General features: G+C 38.4%; 1 protein-coding gene across 1 annotated transcript; it reads left to right on the top strand.

The window, feature by feature from the left end:
• Positions 1-347: 347 nt before the first annotated feature.
• Positions 348-10,175, top strand: LOC138316979 (E3 ubiquitin-protein ligase TRAF7-like). The gene is made up of 4 exons (XM_069258614.1): positions 348-760; positions 1,848-1,960; positions 8,504-8,650; positions 10,029-10,175. Exons 1-4 carry the CDS (start codon positions 480-482, stop codon positions 10,142-10,144), a joined length of 657 nt encoding a protein of 218 aa, XP_069114715.1. The 5' UTR covers positions 348-479; the 3' UTR covers positions 10,145-10,175.
• The last annotated feature ends 8,872 nt before the right edge of the window (positions 10,176-19,047 follow it).

The raw sequence follows: 19,047 nt of genomic DNA, 5'->3' as shown, positions 1-19,047 counted from the left end.
CAACAATCCATCTTCACTAGAAAGAGCTTAGAGCCGAGAATCGAGTATTGATCTTCTACCGGATGTTTGATATCGACGTGTAATAAATTAAATCATCCGGAAACAGGGACTGGAAACGGAAAATGGATATTTGCGATGTACATGTATATAGAACCTTATAAAAAATCATGATGACAATAAAGAATCTATGAATTTATGTATGGCCGTTAATTTTAGAAGTAGTCTTTGCCAGCACTGTAACCTTTGTAAAAAGTTTTTAGAAAAAAAAAATATATTTTTTAATCGAACGCACCTAAATTATCTTGGTCTTCTGCATGTTTATCTTTGTGGTGAACAGAAGCATTTCATTAACACCGAATGTTTGAAGTGTGTAATAAGGAAAAGCACCTGTTAGTTTCGGTTTATTTTGAGAACAGGAAGTAAATGGAGATTTTCTTGAAATTTAAACATCAACAGACAATGTACATAATGTGACACAGATGGCATTTCTTTCAGAGACATACAAACTTGAAGAAGATGAAAAGTCACCCATAAAAACTCAACCCGTGAATCGGGATTCCATTAATGGAGACGAACCTCCAATTCTGCTTATTGACGAACCATCACCTCATCTGAAATGCACTGTTTGTAAAAAATTATACAACGAGCCTGTTATTAGTGTCAAATGTGGTCACACATTCTGCAGCAAGTGTGCTTTCAGAATAACCCGCTGTCCAATTGATAGCCAACCTTGTGATACAACACAGCTTGTTGTCAACAGGTGTGTATGGTACATGTGTATTTTCATTTTTATTTGTGTATTTGAAATGTATAATTAGGCTATGGCACGCCGGTTTGTCGTAAAATACATATAATATTTAATATCAAATCTTTTTAGGAATAACAATTAAAGGGACAATTCAGTCTAAGAGAACATTAAAATTTTTACAAATATCGGAAACACCCCTGTTCTAATGGAAATTAGATCAGTCGGTTTTACTGTGATATGCCAGAAAAGCCCATGGTGGTGAAATGTTCAAACTCGCTCGTAGAGTAATGCAACTTTTGTCTAGAACTGCTCAGATCGCTCTGACAGTTGTGTGTTTTACCTTATTAGGTGAATTATCTTGCCTCAAAATCATTTCATCACCTCCTTAGTGGTTATGTAGTTCATTTGTTTAACGTTTGTGACTTTGGCTTGGGTATGAGTAAAACGTACATATTGTACCTGCTTAATCGTATTGATCAACGATTTGTAATTACAACGGTATCAATTAAAATACTAAACAATGACGTGGAATTTGTCAATATTTTGTGTTATATGTTTCATAAGAAATGTAGAACAATACATTTATGCCATAGTTTGCTTCTTGGTTATGTAAAAGAATTAACCTGAGTGAATTGTCTCTTTAAAAGATTTACCGTTAAGGTTAAAAAATCGGTTTGGTAACATAATGGCAAAAACGATTTTAAGTAGGCCTATTACATGTATACATATGTATCTATGTGTATTTTATGACAAAACGGTAAAAACTGTATTTCCATCATGCCAAAAATGAAAGCATAATATTTACTGTTAAAAATAATTATTTTAAAATGTCATTATAAAAATGCCAAGCCTTTCTCAAATGTCATAATATTAGCTGTATCTTGTTAATTTTTCCTTTTTCCTAACCGGCAAAGTTCTTAATCCTTAAGTTAAGGATTTCACGAAGCCATACAAACTTTAGATGTGAGACATAGAAAAGTTAGAGTAATATTACGTTAATTTATGTAAATCTTAAAGTGAAGGATAAAATAATCTTTCATTGACATAAACAGTTTGTGTTTGTATTGATACCCTGTAATAGCGTTTGATTTTATTGCAGAATTGTGGTTGGACAAATAGAAGACCTATTGATCCACTGTCGATATGGTGTAATTAAAACAGACAATGGTTTCACCACAGACCCGAGTGGCTGTCAGGAACACATAGTAATTGGTTAGTTTAATCAATAAAAGGCAGTTTTGTTGTTATAAACTTGTTTAAATTCTATTGCCTTAAATTGCTTTTTAATTTACATAGCAATATGATGTAGAGTAGTATATATATGTATAAGATACATGAGTGCATAATTTTTAATTTACAAAACTTTTATCATCTGGACTGGCTATTTTTTCATCCTTATCCTTTGAAATCTGTGACTGTGAAATTTGAACATTTAATGAATTCCAACAATTAAAAAACAAGGTAATCTCCTGAATTTCAAAATTATTTTGTCATTATAAGCCCATCTACCCATGAATTTACTATTAGTGGGGTGACCTATTCCCTGTAATTGCCCTCTTTTCATGTCAGGATCTTTAATCTCTCTTCTCATCTCAGGAGCCTTGATCAGACTCTTCCCTTGTCAGGATCCTTTGACTCTTTCCTTGTAAGGATCCTTGATCAGATTCTTTCCTTGTCATGATTCTTGATCAGACTCTTTCCTTGTCAAGATCCTTGATATGACTTTTCTTTGTCAGGATCCTTTGACTCTTTCCTTGTCAGGATCCTTGATATGACTCTTTCCTTGTCAGGATCCTTGATCAGACTCTTTCCTTGTCAGGATCCTTGATATGATTCTTTCCTTGTCAGGATCCTTGATCTGACTCTTTCCTTGTCAGGATCCTTGATCAGACTCTTTCCTTGTCAGGATCCTTGATCAGACTCTTTCCTTGTCAGGATCCTTGATCTGACTCTTTCCTTGTCAGGATCCTTGATCTGACTCTTTTCTTGTCAGGATCCTTGATATGATTCTTTCCTTGTCAGGATCCTTGATCTGACTCTTTTCTTGTCAGGATCCTTGATCTGACTCTTTCCTTGTCAAGATCCTTGATATGACTCTTTCCTTGTCAGGATCCTTGATCTGACTCTTTCCTTGTCAGGATCCTTGATCAGACTCTTTCCTTGTCAGGATCCTTGATCAGACTCTTTCCTTGTCAGGATCCTTGATATGATTCTTTCCTTGTCAGGATCCTTGATCTGACTCTTTTCTTGTCAGGATCCTTGATCTGACTCTTTCCTTGTCAGGATCCTTGATCAGACTCTTTCCTTGTCAGGATCCTTGATCTGACTCTTTCCTTGTCAGGATCCTTGATCTGACTCTTTCCTTGTCAAGATCCTTGATATGACTCTTTCCTTGTCAGGATCCTTGATCTGACTCTTTCCTTGTCAGGATCCTTGATCTGACTCTTTCCTTGTCAGGATCCTTGATCTGACTCTTTTCTTGTCAGGATCCTTGATATGATTCTTTCCTTGTCAGGATCCTTGATCTGACTCTTTCCTTGTCAGGATCCTTGATATGATTCTTTCCTTGTCAGGATCCTTGATCTGACTCTTTTCTTGTCAGGATCCTTGATCTGACTCTTTCCTTGTCAGGATCCTTGATCAGACTCTTTCCTTGTCAGGATCCTTGATCTGACTCTTTCCTTGTCAGGATCCTTGATCTGACTCTTTCCTTGTCAGGATCCTTGATCAGACTCTTTCCTTGTCAGGATCCTTGATCAGACTCTTTCCTTGTCAAGATCCTTGATATGACTCTTTCCTTGTCAGGATCCTTGATCTGACTCTTTCCTTGTCAGAATCCTTGATCTGACTCTTTTCTTGTCAGGATCCTTGATCTGACTCTTTCCTTGTCAAGATCCTTTGATCTGACTCTTTCCTTGTCAAGATCCTTGATATGACTCTTTCCTTGTCAGGATCCTTGATCTGACTCTTTCCTTGTCAGGATCCTTGATCAGACTCTTTCCTTGTCAGGATCCTTGATCAGACTCTTTCCTTGTCAGGATCCTTGATCTGACTCTTTCCTTGTCAGGATCCTTGATCTGACTCTTTTCTTGTCAGGATCCTTGATCAGACTCTTTCCTTGTCAGGATCCTTGATCTGACTCTTTTCTTGTCAGGATCCTTGATCAGACTCTTTCCTTGTCAGGATCCTTGATCTGACTCTTTCCTTGTCAGGATCCTTGATCAGACTCTTTCCTTGTCAGGATCCTTGATCTGACTCTTTCCTTGTCAGGATCCTTGATCTGACTCTTTTCTTGTCAGGATCCTTGATATGATTCTTTCCTTGTCAGGATCCTTGATCTGACTCTTTTCTTGTCAGGATCCTTGATCTGACTCTTTCCTTGTCAGGATCCTTGATCAGACTCTTTCCTTGTCAGGATCCTTGATCTGACTCTTTTCTTGTCAGGATCCTTGATCTGACTCTTTCCTTGTCAGGATCCTTGATCAGACTCTTTCCTTGTCAGGATCCTTGATCTGACTCTTTTCTTGTCAGGATCCTTGATATGACTCTTTCCTTGTCAAGATCCTTGATATGACTCTTTCCTTGTCAGGATCCTTGATCTGACTCTTTCCTTGTCAGGATCCTTGATATGACTCTTTCCTTGTCAGGATCCTTGATCAGACTCTTTCCTTGTCAGGATCCTTGATATGATTCTTTCCTTGTCAGGATCCCCTTGATCTGACTCTTTCCTTGTCAGGATCCTTGATCAGACTTTTTCCTTGTCAGGATCCTTGATCTGACTATTTTCTTGTCAGGATCCTTGATCAGACTCTTTCCTTGTCAGGATCCTTGATCAGACTCTTTCCTTGTCAGGATCCTTGATCAGACTCTTTCCTTGTCAGGATCCTTGATCAGATTCTTTCCTTGTCAGGATCCCCTTGATCTGACTCTTTCCTTATCATGATCCTTGATATGACTCTTTCCTTGTCAGGATCCTTGATATGACTCTTTCCTTGTCAGGATCCTTGATCTGACTCTTTCCTTGTCAGGATCCTTGATCAGACTTTTTCCTTGTCAGGATCCTTGATCAGACTTTTTCCTTGTCAGGATCCTTGATCTGACTATTTTCTTGTCAGGATCCTTGATCAGACTCTTTCCTTGTCAGAATCCTTGATCAGACTTTTTCCTTGTCAGGATCCTTGATCTGACTATTTTCTTGTCAGGATCCTTGATCAGACTCTTTCCTTGTCAGGATCCTTGATCAGATTCTTTCCTTGTCAGGATCCCCTTGATCTGACTCTTTCCTTGTCAAGATCCTTGATATGACTCTTTCCTTGTCAGGATCCTTGATCTGACTCTTTCCTTGTCAGGATCCTTGATCAGACTCTTTCCTTGTCAGGATCCTTGATCAGACTATTTTCTTGTCAGGATCCTTGATCAGACTCTTTCCTTGTCAGACTCCTTGATCAGATTCTTTCCTTGTCAGGATCCCCTTGATCTGACTCTTTCCTTGTCAGGATCCTTGATCTGACTCTTTCCTTGTCAGGATCCTTGATCAGACTCTTTCCTTGTCAAGATCCTTGATATGACTCTTTCCTTGTCAGGATCCTTGATCTGACTCTTTCCTTGTCAGGATCCTTGATCAGACTCTTTCCTTGTCAGGATCCTTGATCAGACTCTTTCCTTGTCAGGATCCTTGATCAGACTCTTTCCTTGTCAGGATCCTTGATCTGACTCTTTTCTTGTCAGGATCCTTGATATGACTCTTTCCTTGTCAGGATCCTTGATATGACTCTTTCCTTGTCAGGATCCTTGATCTGACTCTTTCCTTGTCAGGATCCTTGATCAGACTCTTTCCTTGTCAGGATCCTTGATCTGACTCTTTCCTTGTCAGGATCCTTGATCTGACTCTTTCCTTGTCAGGATCCTTGATCAGACTCTTTCCTTGTCAAGATCCTTGATATGACTCTTTCCTTGTCAGGATCCTTGATCAGACTCTTTCCTTGTCAGGATCCTTGATCAGACTCTTTATTTGTCAGGATCCTTGATCAGATTCTTTCCTTATCAGGATCCCCTTGATATGACTCTTTCCTTGTCAGGATCCTTGATATGACTCTTTCCTTGTCAGGATCCTTGATCTGACTCTTTCCTTGTCAGGATCCTTGATCAGACTTTTTCCTTGTCAGGATCCTTGATCTGACTATTTTCTTGTCAGGATCCTTGATCAGACTCTTTCCTTGTCAGAATCCTTGATCAGACTTTTTCCTTGTCAGGATCCTTGATCTGACTATTTTCTTGTCAGGATCCTTGATCAGACTCTTTCCTTGTCAGGATCCTTGATCAGATTCTTTCCTTGTCAGGATCCCCTTGATCTGACTCTTTCCTTGTCAAGATCCTTGATATGACTCTTTCCTTGTCAGGATCCTTGATCTGACTCTTTCCTTGTCAGGATCCTTGATCAGATTCTTTCCTTGTCAGGATCCCCTTGATCTGACTTTTTCCTTGTCAAGATCCTTGATATGACTCTTTCCTTGTCAGGATCCTTGATCTGACTCTTTCCTTGTCAGGATCCTTGATCAGACTCTTTCCTTGTCAGGATCCTTGATCAGACTCTTTCCTTGTCAGGATCCTTGATCTGACTATTTTCTTGTCAGGATCTTTGATCAGACTCTTTCCTTGTCAGGATCCTTGATCAGATTCTTTCCTTGTCAGGATCCCCTTGATCTGACTCTTTCCTTGTCAAGATCCTTGATATGACTCTTTCCTTGTCAGGATCCTTGATCTGACTCTTTCCTTGTCAGGATCCTTGATCAGACTCTTTCCTTGTCAGGATCCTTGATCTGACTCTTTTCTTGTCAGGATCCTTGATCAGACTCTTTCCTTGTCAGGATCCTTGATATGACTCTTTCCTTGTCAGGATCCTTGATCTGACTCTTTCCTTGTCAAGATCCTTGATATGACTCTTTCCTTGTCAGGATCCTTGATCTGACTCTTTCCTTGTCAGGATCCTTGATCAGACTCTTTCCTTGTCAGGATCCTTGATCAGACTCTTTCCTTGTCAAGATCCTTGATATGACTCTTTCCTTGTCAGGATCCTTGATCTGACTCTTTCCTTGTCAGAATCCTTGATCTGACTCTTTTCTTGTCAGGATCCTTGATCTGACTCTTTCCTTGTCAAGATCCTTGATATGACTCTTTCCTTGTCAGGATCCTTGATCTGACTCTTTCCTTGTCAGGATCCTTGATCAGACTCTTTCCTTGTCAGGATCCTTGATCAGACTCTTTCCTTGTCAGGATCCTTGATCTGACTCTTTCCTTGTCTTGTCAAGATCCTTGATATGACTCTTTCCTTGTCAGGATCCTTGATCAGACTCTTTCCTTGTCAGGATCCTTGATCTGACTCTTTCCTTGTCAGGATCCTTGATCTGACTCTTTTCTTGTCAGGATCCTTGATCAGACTCTTTCCTTGTCAAGATCCTTGATATGACTCTTTCCTTGTCAGGATCCTTGATCTGACTCTTTCCTTGTCAGGATCCTTGATCAGACTCTTTCCTTGTCAGGATCCTTGATCAGACTCTTTCCTTGTCAAGATCCTTGATATGACTCTTTCCTTGTCAGGATCCTTGATCTGACTCTTTCCTTGTCAGAATCCTTGATCTGACTCTTTTCTTGTCAGGATCCTTGATCAGACTCTTTCCTTGTCAAGATCCTTGATATGACTCTTTCCTTGTCAGGATCCTTGATCTGACTCTTTCCTTGTCAGGATCCTTGATCTGACTCTTTCCTTGTCAGGATCCTTGATCTGACTCTTTCCTTGTCAGGATCCTTGATCTGACTCTTTCCTTGTCAGGATCCTTGATATGATTCTTTCCTTGTCAAGATCCTTGATATGATTCTTTCCTTGTCAGGAGCCTTGATCAGACTCTTTTCTTGTCAGGATCCTTGATCAGACTCTTTCCTTGTCAAGATCCTTGATCTGACTCTTTCCTTGTCAGGATCCTTGATCAGACTCTTTCCTTGTCAGGATCCTTGATATGACTCTTTCCTTGTCAGGATCCTTGATCAGACTCTTTCCTTGTCAAGATCCTTGATATGATTCTTTTCTTATCAGGATCCTTGATCAGAATCTTTCCTTGTCATGATTCTTGATCAGACTCTTTCCTTGTCAAGATCCTTGATATGACTTTTCTTTGTCAGGATCCTTTGACTCTTTCCTTGTCAGGATCCTTTGACTCTTTCCTTGTCAGGATCCTTGATCAGACTCTTTCCTTGTCATGATTCTTGATCAGACTCTTTCCTTGTCAGGATCCTTGATCAGACTCTTTCCTTGTCAAGAGCCTTGACCTGACTCTTTCCTTGTCAAGAGCCTTGATCTGTTTCTTTCCTTGTCAGGAGCCTTGATCTGACTCTTTCCTTGTCAAGAGCCTTGATCTGTTTCTTTCCTTGTCAGAAGCCTTGATCTGACTCTTTCCTTGTCAAGAGCCTTGACGAGAATAATTCACATACCATGTGATTCCTGATAAAGTTTGTGCGGGACCATTGCTTCTCTTTGTGAATAAAATGACACATAATGATGATATATCCCATGCTAACGTTGTCATTTCAGCAGGAAGATTACAAATGGTTAATGTTCCATTAATCTTCCATCACCACTGGAGATACTACATGTAATACGGTTCAAACATTATTGGGTATCACATAGTACTTGAATTATTCCCATGCCTGTGTGTAAAACATATATATATATACTATTTTGCTAATAATTGTTTACATCAGGTAAACGACAGGAGCATGAGTCCACCTGCACCTATGCCCCAGTACCATGTCCAAACAATGCTGGTCACTGTGGCAGGTTTAGGAAGTCCGAGCTTGACCAACACCTGGAGGTGTGTCACTTCACACCATGTGGACACTGTGAAAAAGGTAACAGGAAAATAAATCTTAATTTGCAGAGAGCTAAACAAGAGAAAATTGATTGCATGCTTCCAGAAATATCACACGCATAACGTTGTCTTAATTTACTACCATAACTAATTAAGATACTTGCATGTGGTTAAATTTCAATATTAACATATACAGTGTATATAATTACATTAAGTAATACCTATGCACAGACTGTAGCTGAGAGTAAATACAAAGTACATATTGTCTTCATAACATATACCATTGATGTTATATATTGCCTAAAAATGAATGAATGCATTTAATAACTACACAATGCATAGTTTAGATAATGTTTAAGGTAGGAAATGTTTGAGAGAATGACAAACCAGCTGGGTTGAGATTCATACTTTTTATTTCATTTTAAAACATTCTGCAAATATATGATAAAAACACAATAAGAACCACTTTCAAAACATACATCTTTCATTCAAAATCGAATCACCTGCTACATGTAATAACATTCAAAGACAATCTTTACATTTCACACATTACTGAAAACTCTTATCACAATATTGCAGAAATAGATAAAAGTAAACTCACCCACTTACAATACGTATAGAGTATTAATGTGTAGACGTTTATGTACTCGGTATTCTACAGTCATGAAACAGCCAATCATATAGCTACAGATTGAACTACAAATAAAAGAACATACAATCCTTACTTATAAGTACATTTAAGATATATGTAACTTATACATTTTACAGTTACAATGGGATCACATGTATACAATTCATGTACATATATCCGTATCTATTTCATTGTTTAAAAATATTCAAATTATAATGATCACATTGATAATTATCGCATTCAAACAATTTCCATACTGGGGAGAATATATTTACCATTTAAGATAAAGAATATCCCAAATAGTAGAACGAGCGAAATTAAAACTTACCAAATAAGTGGACCATGATCACAAGAGATGTATATGTCTGACATATATACAACAGGGACAAAATTCAAATCTCTCGAAATACAAAAAGATGTATACTAAATACGTTTAGCTGAAACTACCAACCAATCAAACAACTTTGTCACTGTCTGTAACAGTCACATGTCCTGTCCATCATAAAAGTCTGTCAGTGAACACTACTAACAGGTACACAAACCTATATGTACATATATAGTTAGATACAGCGCTCACGAATATATACAATATATTACGCATGCAGGTGAAACACAGCACAGATACAAATTAATATACATTTGTAAATATTAAAAAAAAATCTTCCAATTTCACTTTCATACCACTTTATTGCACAAATAGGTGACAAATTCACATAAGATATGACCCTATTACATGAAGAGCCTGAATCATTTGTAAATTAACCAAATTGTTTATCTGGTTGTTCAGGATGTGAGTTCGTGGGCACTCTTGAGGAAGTGACAAAACATGAGGACACTACTTGTGGGTACAGAGGTCTTCAGAAGAGTGTCAGCTTTAAAGATTTCCATGAGCAGGTGACATAATTATTATATAGATAAATATGAAACCATGAGTTTCTGATATGCCACAGTATAGTCTACATTTGCATATTACAGAGTTATCTACCCTTGTCAGGAATGCATGTACATGTTCCTTAGCGTAACCTTATACTTTTCGAAAGAAATGATGCTAATTGCACACATAAACTAACGACTTTACAATCAATGCCTTCACACAAGAGCAGATAACTGTATCATGGAAAGACAGAATTACTATTTAGTCCTAAATAAAATGATCTAGCGAAAAGAAAACACGTTTTATCAGCTAAGTTTACTTATATTGAGCATATTCCCCACAATGCCAGCAGTCCTTACCATACCTTGATCCCCGGATTATTGAATAGTTAAACAAAAGCTTTCTGTTACCAACCCCCCGCACCCCACCCGCTAATTTCACTCAAAGAGTGCCGGAAGGGAACTCTATTCTCTTTCCCTTCCCCTTTCTCCCTTTCTTCCCCCCTCTTTCCCTTTCTTTTCTTCCCCCTCCCTCCTTTGTTCCCCTCAAAATTCATATACAGTTCCTCCTCCCCTAGGGACCTTAAATAATTGTGCATATTGCATTTTGGGGACCGATCGGCGGTGAACAAGGATATGACAGCGGCCATATCGGATTTTGATAGTTAAAGTTGTTACCCGCTATTTCTCCAAAAAGTACCTGAAGGGATCTTTCTCAAATTTCGAATGTATATCCCGCTATGACCCTAGTCCCTAGTTGTGCATATTGCGATTTTGGGACTGATCGGTGAACAAGATGGCCGACAGGCGTCTTGGATTTTGAATAGTTAAAGTTTGTTACCGCTATTTCTCAAAGAGTGCCGAAGGGATCATTTTCTCAAATTTCATATACAGGTTCCCCTAGGCCCCCTAGTTGTGCATATTGCATTTTTGGGACCGATGATCGTGAACAAGAATTTTCGTTGTATGCCGAAAACAGGTTGGCCATATTGGATTTTGATAGTTTAAAGTAAAGTTGTTACCCCCGCTATTTCTCAAAAAGAACTGAAGGGATCTTTTCCTCAAATTTCATGTATACAGATTCCCCTAGGACCCCTAGTCCCGCCCCCCCTAGTTGTTGCCATATTGCGCTATTTGGGACTGATCGGTTAGAACAAGATATGGCCGACAGGCGACCATCTTGGATTTTGATAGTTAAAGTTTGTTACCGCTACCGTGCCGAAGGGATCTTTTCCACAATTTCATATACACGGTTCCCCTAGGGACCGTTAGATTGTGCATCTTGCATTTGGGACCGATCGGTGAACAAGATGATGACAAGGCGTCCATATTTGGATTTTCATATGTATATAGTTTGTTACCGCTATATTCTCAAAAATAACAGAAGGGATCTTTCTCCAATTTCGTATGTATGATCCCCGTAGGACCCTATTCCCTAGTTTGTGCATATTGCGATTTGGACCGATCGGTGAACTAGATTGCCGACATGCGAACCATCTTGATTTTGATAGTTAAAGTTTGTTACCGCTATTTCTCAAAAAAGAGTGCGGAAGGGATCTTTTCTCAAATTTTCATATAACAGTTTTCCCCCCCTAGGACCCCCTTAATTGTGGCAATATAGCATTTTGGGACCAGATCGGTGAACAAGATGAATGACGACAGGCGGCCATCTTGGATTTTGATAGTTAAAGTTTGTTACCGTCTATTTCTCAAAAAGTACTGAAGGGATCTTTCTCAAATTTCATATATAGATTCCCCTAGGGCCCTAGTTGTGCATATTGCATTTGCTTTTGGGACCGATCGATGAACAAGATGGCCGACAGGCGGCCATGCCTTGGATGTTTAAATAGTTTAAGGTTTTGGTACCGCTATGTGTTCTTTCTCAAAAAAGTACTGAAGGGATCTTTCTCAAATTTCATATAAAGAATTTCCCCCAGGGGCCCTAGTTGTGCATAATGCCATTTTAGGGACTGATCGGATGAACAAGATGGCCGACAGGCGGCCATCGTGGATTTTGATAGTTAAAGTTTCAGGTTCCGCTAAAGGGATCTTTCTCAAATTTCATAATAGAAGGACCCTGAGTTGGATATTGCATTTTGGGACGATTCGGTGTGAGAACTCAAGGCGGCCATCGTGGATTTTGATAGTTAAAGTTTGTTACCGCTATTCTCAAAAAGTACTTCTGAAGGGATCTTTCTCAAATTTCATATACAGGTTCCCCTAGCGTCCTAGTTGTGCATATTGTATTTTGGGACCGATCAGTAAAACAAGATGGCCGACCGACGGCCATCTTGGATTTTGATAGTTAAAGTTTTGTTACCGCTATTTCTCAAAAAGTACTGATGGGATCTTTACCTCAGATTTCATATATAGATTCCCCTAGGACCCTATTTGTGCATAGTACCTTTGAGGACTGATGCATAATGCCTTTCGGGACTGATCGGTAAACAAGATGGCCAACTGGGCCGCCATCTTAGATTTCATTGTTGAAGTTTGTTACCACTATTTCTTAGAAAGTACTATAGCGATCTGTCTCAAATTTTATATGTAGTGTGTTTGAAAAAGAAAAGTTTGAAAGCAAGGAAAAGATCCCTCTTTCCATTGTCAGACATAGATCATTTTTGGGTGGGCGCCAAGATTCCCTCTGGATCTCTTGTTGTACAAAAAGAAGCTATAGAATAATTCGCCGTCTGTCATTGAATATATTTTACCTATTTCATATATGTATGTTATTAAAGATAACGGAAACACATACTGCGATTAAGGCCACGGCTTTATTTGATGCACCGCCCCATCAATGGGTGTAATTGGCAACATCACAAAAATTTCTTAATATTCCAAGAAGTCAATAGAGATGAATGAGGATACAGCATTCACTCCATTATGTTACCACCACATTGTTTCTTTTTGACTAAAAGTTATTCAAAAGTCATAAAGTTCCTTGATCGAAAGAAATTTAGTTACTTTAATCAATAAAAGTTAAATTACTCTCTAAATGTAGAATTTGCCCTTTGGCATTTACTTATTTTTTTCAAATTAATTCCAATCACATGATTAATATAATATTCATTTTCTTTTCAAATAAAAACAAATAATGTGAATATAAAGCACTATCAATGTGTGCAAAAAATTTCAATAAACTCTATCAATGACTGCAAAAGATGTTAATATGCACTATCAATAAGTGTAATCAATGTCAATAAGCACTATCAATAAGTGCAACTGGTATCAATGAAGAACAATCAATAAAATGTCAATAAACACTATCAATAAGTGTAACCAATGTCAATAAGCACTATCAATAAGTGTAATCAATGTCAATAAGCACTATCAATAAGTGTAATCAATGTCAATAAGCACTACCAATAAGTGTAACCAATGTCAATAAGCACTATCAATAAGTGTAATCAATGTCAATAAGCACTATCAATAAGTGCAACAAGTATCAACCAATGTTAATAAGCACTATCAATAAGTGCAAACAACCAATGTAATAAACACTATCAATAAGTGCAACCAATGTAAAATAAACACTATCAATCAGTGCAATGTCAATAAAACACTATCAATCACGTTTGTCGAGGACTCGCCATATGAACCTGGAGGAAAGCACATTATAAATGTCATGCCAGAAGGTTCACCGCCACTAAATAAAGTGGTGAAGAGATCCACGACAAACAACAGTGACCTATATTGCCCTATTTCTAACTCAGGGGTAAATACCTGACCTTATATAAGTAATTGTCTCTATAGCCCCTTGGATATAGTTTAAGAAAATATTGGTTCCCAAATCAGTTAAATGTACTCCAACAGGCAAAAACATTTCTGGAGAACTCAAAGAAATTTCAGGGTATGTTACATAACACCCGCTAAGCTCGTGCAAGGTGGCATTGGCAGCAGCTCGGTTTACCCTTAACCTGGCTATATTATTACAGTCCAAATTAAATTCATTCCTCCAATAGTAACGTGGTAAAATCTGCGACCATATGAACAGGGTGCCAGGCAAAGATTCTTTTATGAACCTCAATGTTCCTTTAACTAGCTCACATATTTCAAATAGAGTACCACCTTGACCAATATCATTACCTCCACAATGTATGAATAGTATATCAGGTGTGCTATTCAACTTCTGTAATTCTTCCACATGAAAGGCTAGATTATCAAGAGTCATGCCACCCTGTCCCCGCTAATACAAGTCATATCCACGACTATCCAGACAGAGCTGACTCCCCTGGTCGGTTCAAAGAGTTGTAATATATGCTCTCCTTACTATTGAGGAGCCTACCAAAAATACTTTGACCTTCCTCCCTGAAAAAAAAACTTTAAACATGTATGAATGTATTGCAACCTTAGAAGAGTTATCCTAGATGGTCTTACATAACTTTTATAAGCTAATGATTTCCACCTTCCCATATTCTGGATTTCTTGCTCACTATAACCTACCATAGCTGCCCGAGTAGCCCCCCCCCTATTCTGAAGGAATGAGTTTTGATATTGCAACAGATAAATCCCCAAACTCCAACGATTTCTTTAGTACTGAACTAAATTGGTAGCAGGAGAGGGACGAGTGGTCCATGTGGATGAAAAGTGAACCCTGAACGTACAATCATATACCTTGCCAAAGCCTGCACTGGACAAATAACAGCAGAAGCTGCTCTAGGTATTGATAGAGTGACTAAATTACCCATCTGATCAGTTTTGGAATAGTTAAGGGTTAATTGAATATGGGTACCAGACAGCTCGACATCATTAAACTGCACCACTTTTGATCTATTGAACCTAGTTACCGCAAGTTCCCCTACACTGAGTAGACCATGAAAGGCTCACAAAAAGGCAGCTGAAAAAAGTTTTGCTTCAAAATCTGACGTACAGACATATTTAAGAGAGTTTGGGAAAGACATCAACATTTCTACTGTTATTGGGGCACGACAATCATTGGACCCTTTACGCCTTTGCATACCTATAACCATTTTTTTCACAATGAAATTGCTTATATGGTCAGTACTTTTGCTAAGCTTCATGAAAAATTCAAACCTCCCAAGTAAGTCTTAACTGTTGAGCACGCTGTATTGGTGCTTGACAGGTGTAGTACAAAATGTATGATATGATGCACTGGTGGAGGCAAAACTGATGGATAATTAACAGTTTTCCTAAACTGATTAAATGCATTCAGCGCATTGTCATAAGTTGACCTGGTGTTACTAGAAATAGATGAGTTAATTAAAAAATGGAATTCAGATAGAAAATTCTCTAAAACTCCTGTGGAATTACACAAGGATATGCCTCGGAATGTGGCGCCAGTTTTCGAAACTTCTGAAAGTGAAATCGCGACAGTGCATCAGTAATAGAATTGTGTAGCCGCTGAACATGAATAGATTTAAACTGAATGTTACTCTTCAAAGATGTTAATACTAGAGGCCGAATCAATTTCATAACCCCGTTTGACTTAGAAGTCTTTTTGTTCAGTATTTCTACCAGTGGTTGATTATCACAATGGAAAATCACCTTCTTCATCTTAAACTGTTCCCCTCCAAATGACAATTGCTAGTGCAATTGGAACAAGCTCTAGAAAAGTGATGTCCCGAATCAAATACAATTTTCTCCAAGCAAAAGGCCATTGCAAACAAACCCACTGATTTTGATATATTGTAGCACACCCCAAGTCTGGGTTACCTGCACTATCTGTATACAACTCCAATGTTGTGTTTGTTGTCCAATCCTTGTCTGGTATAAAACACCCCCATTAAATGAGGAGAAAAACTGCAATAACACTTCCAAGTCCTCCTTCAAAGCCTTAGTGAGCATATTGCAATGAAAAGGTTAAGATACACATGGCATGGACTCGTAAAGTCTCCTACAAAAAGCTCGAGCACCAGGAATTGCTCTTGTACAAAATGCTACCTTTCCTGTCAAAGACTGCATTTTTTTAAAACTGACTTTTGACCTGTTCAAAAAACTCTCAATTAAGTTTACTAGAGACACTACTTTTTCTAATGGAACCTTGATTAACATCTCCTCTGTATCAATATCTAGACCTAAAATGTCAAACAAGTTGTAGGACCCTCACATTTGTCTGGAGCTAATGGAACACCTAACTCATTACACACCTGATCAAAAGTGTTCATAGATTCTAAGCAATCTGTTGTGTCTTTCCTGCCAGCATCCAAATAATGCTCTATACATTTTGAATTAGATTTTTCACACACTAACCATTCGAAAAAAGAAGAGAACTTTTCAAACAATGCACAAGAAATGCTACAGCCCATAGGCAAACATTTATCTATATAATACTGTCCCTTAAGACGAAAACCCAAAAGATCGAAATCACCAGGGTGAATTGGAGTAACCTAAAAGCAGATTTTATATCCTTTTTTCCTAACAAGGCCCCCTTTCCCAGTTTTTGTATCATTTCACTGCTTTATCAAATGATGTAAATTTGACAGATGCTTTGTCAAAATCAATGAAATCATTAACACTATAGTTCTCCGGACAAGATAAGTGAGTTATCATTCTCCATTCTCCAGACTTTTTAGGAACAACACCCACCGGGGAAAAGTTATTTAAAGGCTTGTCAACGAAAGGACCTGCTACTCTTCCTAACCTAACCTCCGATTCAATTTTTGAGCCAAAGCTGCTTGGTGGTCTACTGCTGATTAAAGATTAGTACAATTCAAAGGAATACGGGGTCCTAAATATTCCAAACGAAAACCAAATTCAAAACCTTTTGCTAACTCTGCACCCTCAACCCTCAATGGGTAATTCTCCAAATGAACCTTAAGAGGATGTAACCTAATTAGGGTTGCCCCTAGGTCCCATATTTTGACCTTTGGGTCTGGTATTGCCTTGCTGCTGACCTTGCCCTGTGAATCTGTGGGGGTTGTAATAACGAAATTTTGGATTATTCCCCCTTATGCCTTGCACTTGGAATCTAAAATTCCCTTAAGTAATATACTGATGTTGCGGATTTGCATTAAACCCACAGCGACATGCTGGATGAGCACCATTACACTTGATGCAGGTGTGTAGATATTGGCAATTATTTCTCCTACACTGCCCTTGATAATTGAAGCTGTAACATTTGCTAGTAAGGGAAGGGTTAGGTGTTTGAATACTCCTCGGTGCACAAGACACCAAAATCTGCCATAATTCAGAATCTATTTCGGCCCATGACCGCATAGGAGTGCGCACTTGTTTTAAAACCGAAACTGAATATCATAATTCCTCAATCCAACACCCTCAAAATGCTCAGCAGCAAACATAACAATACTCATATATTTGAGGAACTCTTGGTGTATTTCTGGGCATTTGCATAAATAGACACTGGTAAAAATGAAAAATATCCTTGTCCACTCTTCTATATTTGTTAATTTTTTCGTTTGCTTTGGGAAGATTTGACTTGTAATACCCCATTTACTAATACCAAATTCTGCCTAACAGCTGGCTGTGATTCTATATCAAGTAAGGCCCATAATTCTATGTATTCAATTTTCCAGATCTTTTCTTTCATGTTTGATGAATATCTCAACCTAGACATAATGATACACAAACCGAGAAAGTAGGTGAATCAAAATCAGCAAGATCCATACCTAGATCTCCAGAGAACTGTGTTTCTGACTTGTTCATGCTGGAGCTGGTGAGAGGTGGTCGGGGTTCAGGGCGAAGTGCTCGGCATGTTGATATAACTCCATTGACAGCACATTGCATAATTAGAACACTGGTTGTGGTTGAATCTCCGGAAAGGCTTGGGCGTGCTGAGGTAGCAAGGTGTTATGCCTTGGTCTTTCCTCTATGAAAGTGGCTACTGACGACAGTTGAACGGTAACATGCGCTCGCGCCATCTTGTCGCCGCGGGGTATAAAACCTTTTCGCCGCTGGTGGGATTCCGCTGCCTATCTGAAGAATCACCACTAAAAACATCATATAATTCAAACTACATTATCTCGTTGTCTCATCGCCCACCCCACGACTATTTTATGGTCTCTATTATCAGTCCTCTTGCCCAAAACAATAATAGACAATATAATTTTAAAAGATCGTGGGTTTCGTAATTAAGCATTAATTATCTTCGAACGAAAAAATATATTGTCGCCTTTTTAATTAAAATTTTATTTGATCAAGGCTATTTATATACTAGCTAATATCTAAAAAACGTGGTTAATACAACTGTTTGCGTTAGTCAAGAGCCAGGCACGTTTAGTACGGTCATTCTGCTGTATATCGCTTACTTCTCATGAGCGGTCTCCGAGCACCCGTTGAAAGTTAAAAATGCCCTGCGGTAATTCCACACTTAACTGCGCTCACATCTGAACTTCACGAGAACGCGGCTGCTCGACCTATCATCCTCAGTATCATCCAGGTTTCTCAAGGTATCGTGATAATGATTAGACCACGCAATAATCTTGATACACTTACAACACAATACTTACGAACAACGCTATGTCGATTGGAATCTTTTTTCTTGGCAGATTTGCTTCAAGTCAAGACCGGGCCGACGAAGAAGGAAGTGTTCACTCCGGGCCCATGGCTTACATGGGAGATGAACGCGTTATAACTAACATGCTACTACTCTCCGGTAGAAATGGCACGACACAAGCCCAAGAGCGCTGTAACGAAAATTATGCCCCGACACAAACATTCTTGCACAACTTAAACATTCCATCGAAACTGAAATAGACATTTTGGCTACTTTAATTAAATATTGATTTAATCTCGTTCACACCAAAAACTTCCTTATTATTTTGCTGCTTATAAATTAATGAATCACTTTGCAGACGTATACTCATGAAATCAAATGTGTTTAGTAACACTGTATAAACTCACAATTTCCACAACTAACTACTATAATAATTCATATCTACATAATACTATATTACATTATGTCTAACAGGGGTATACTAATGTATACCATTTCTTATCGCCACGTTACAAAAACT

This window comes from Argopecten irradians, chromosome 2 (genome assembly GCF_041381155.1).
Source record: "Argopecten irradians isolate NY chromosome 2, Ai_NY, whole genome shotgun sequence".
Taxonomy (NCBI): Eukaryota; Metazoa; Mollusca; class Bivalvia; order Pectinida; family Pectinidae; genus Argopecten; species Argopecten irradians.
The sequence above is the reverse complement of the archived record's forward strand: the minus strand, read 5'-3'. Positions and strand labels throughout refer to the sequence as shown.

Coding starts and splice junctions, on each gene's coding strand:
- LOC138316979 (XM_069258614.1), top strand. CDS start 480: ATGGCATTTCTTTCAGAGACATACAAACTTGAAGAAGATGAAAAGTCA. Junction 761..1,847: donor ACACAGCTTGTTGTCAACAG/GTGTGTATGGTA, acceptor ATTTTATTGCAG/AATTGTGGTTGGACAAATAG. Junction 1,961..8,503: donor TCAGGAACACATAGTAATTG/GTTAGTTTAATC, acceptor TGTTTACATCAG/GTAAACGACAGGAGCATGAG.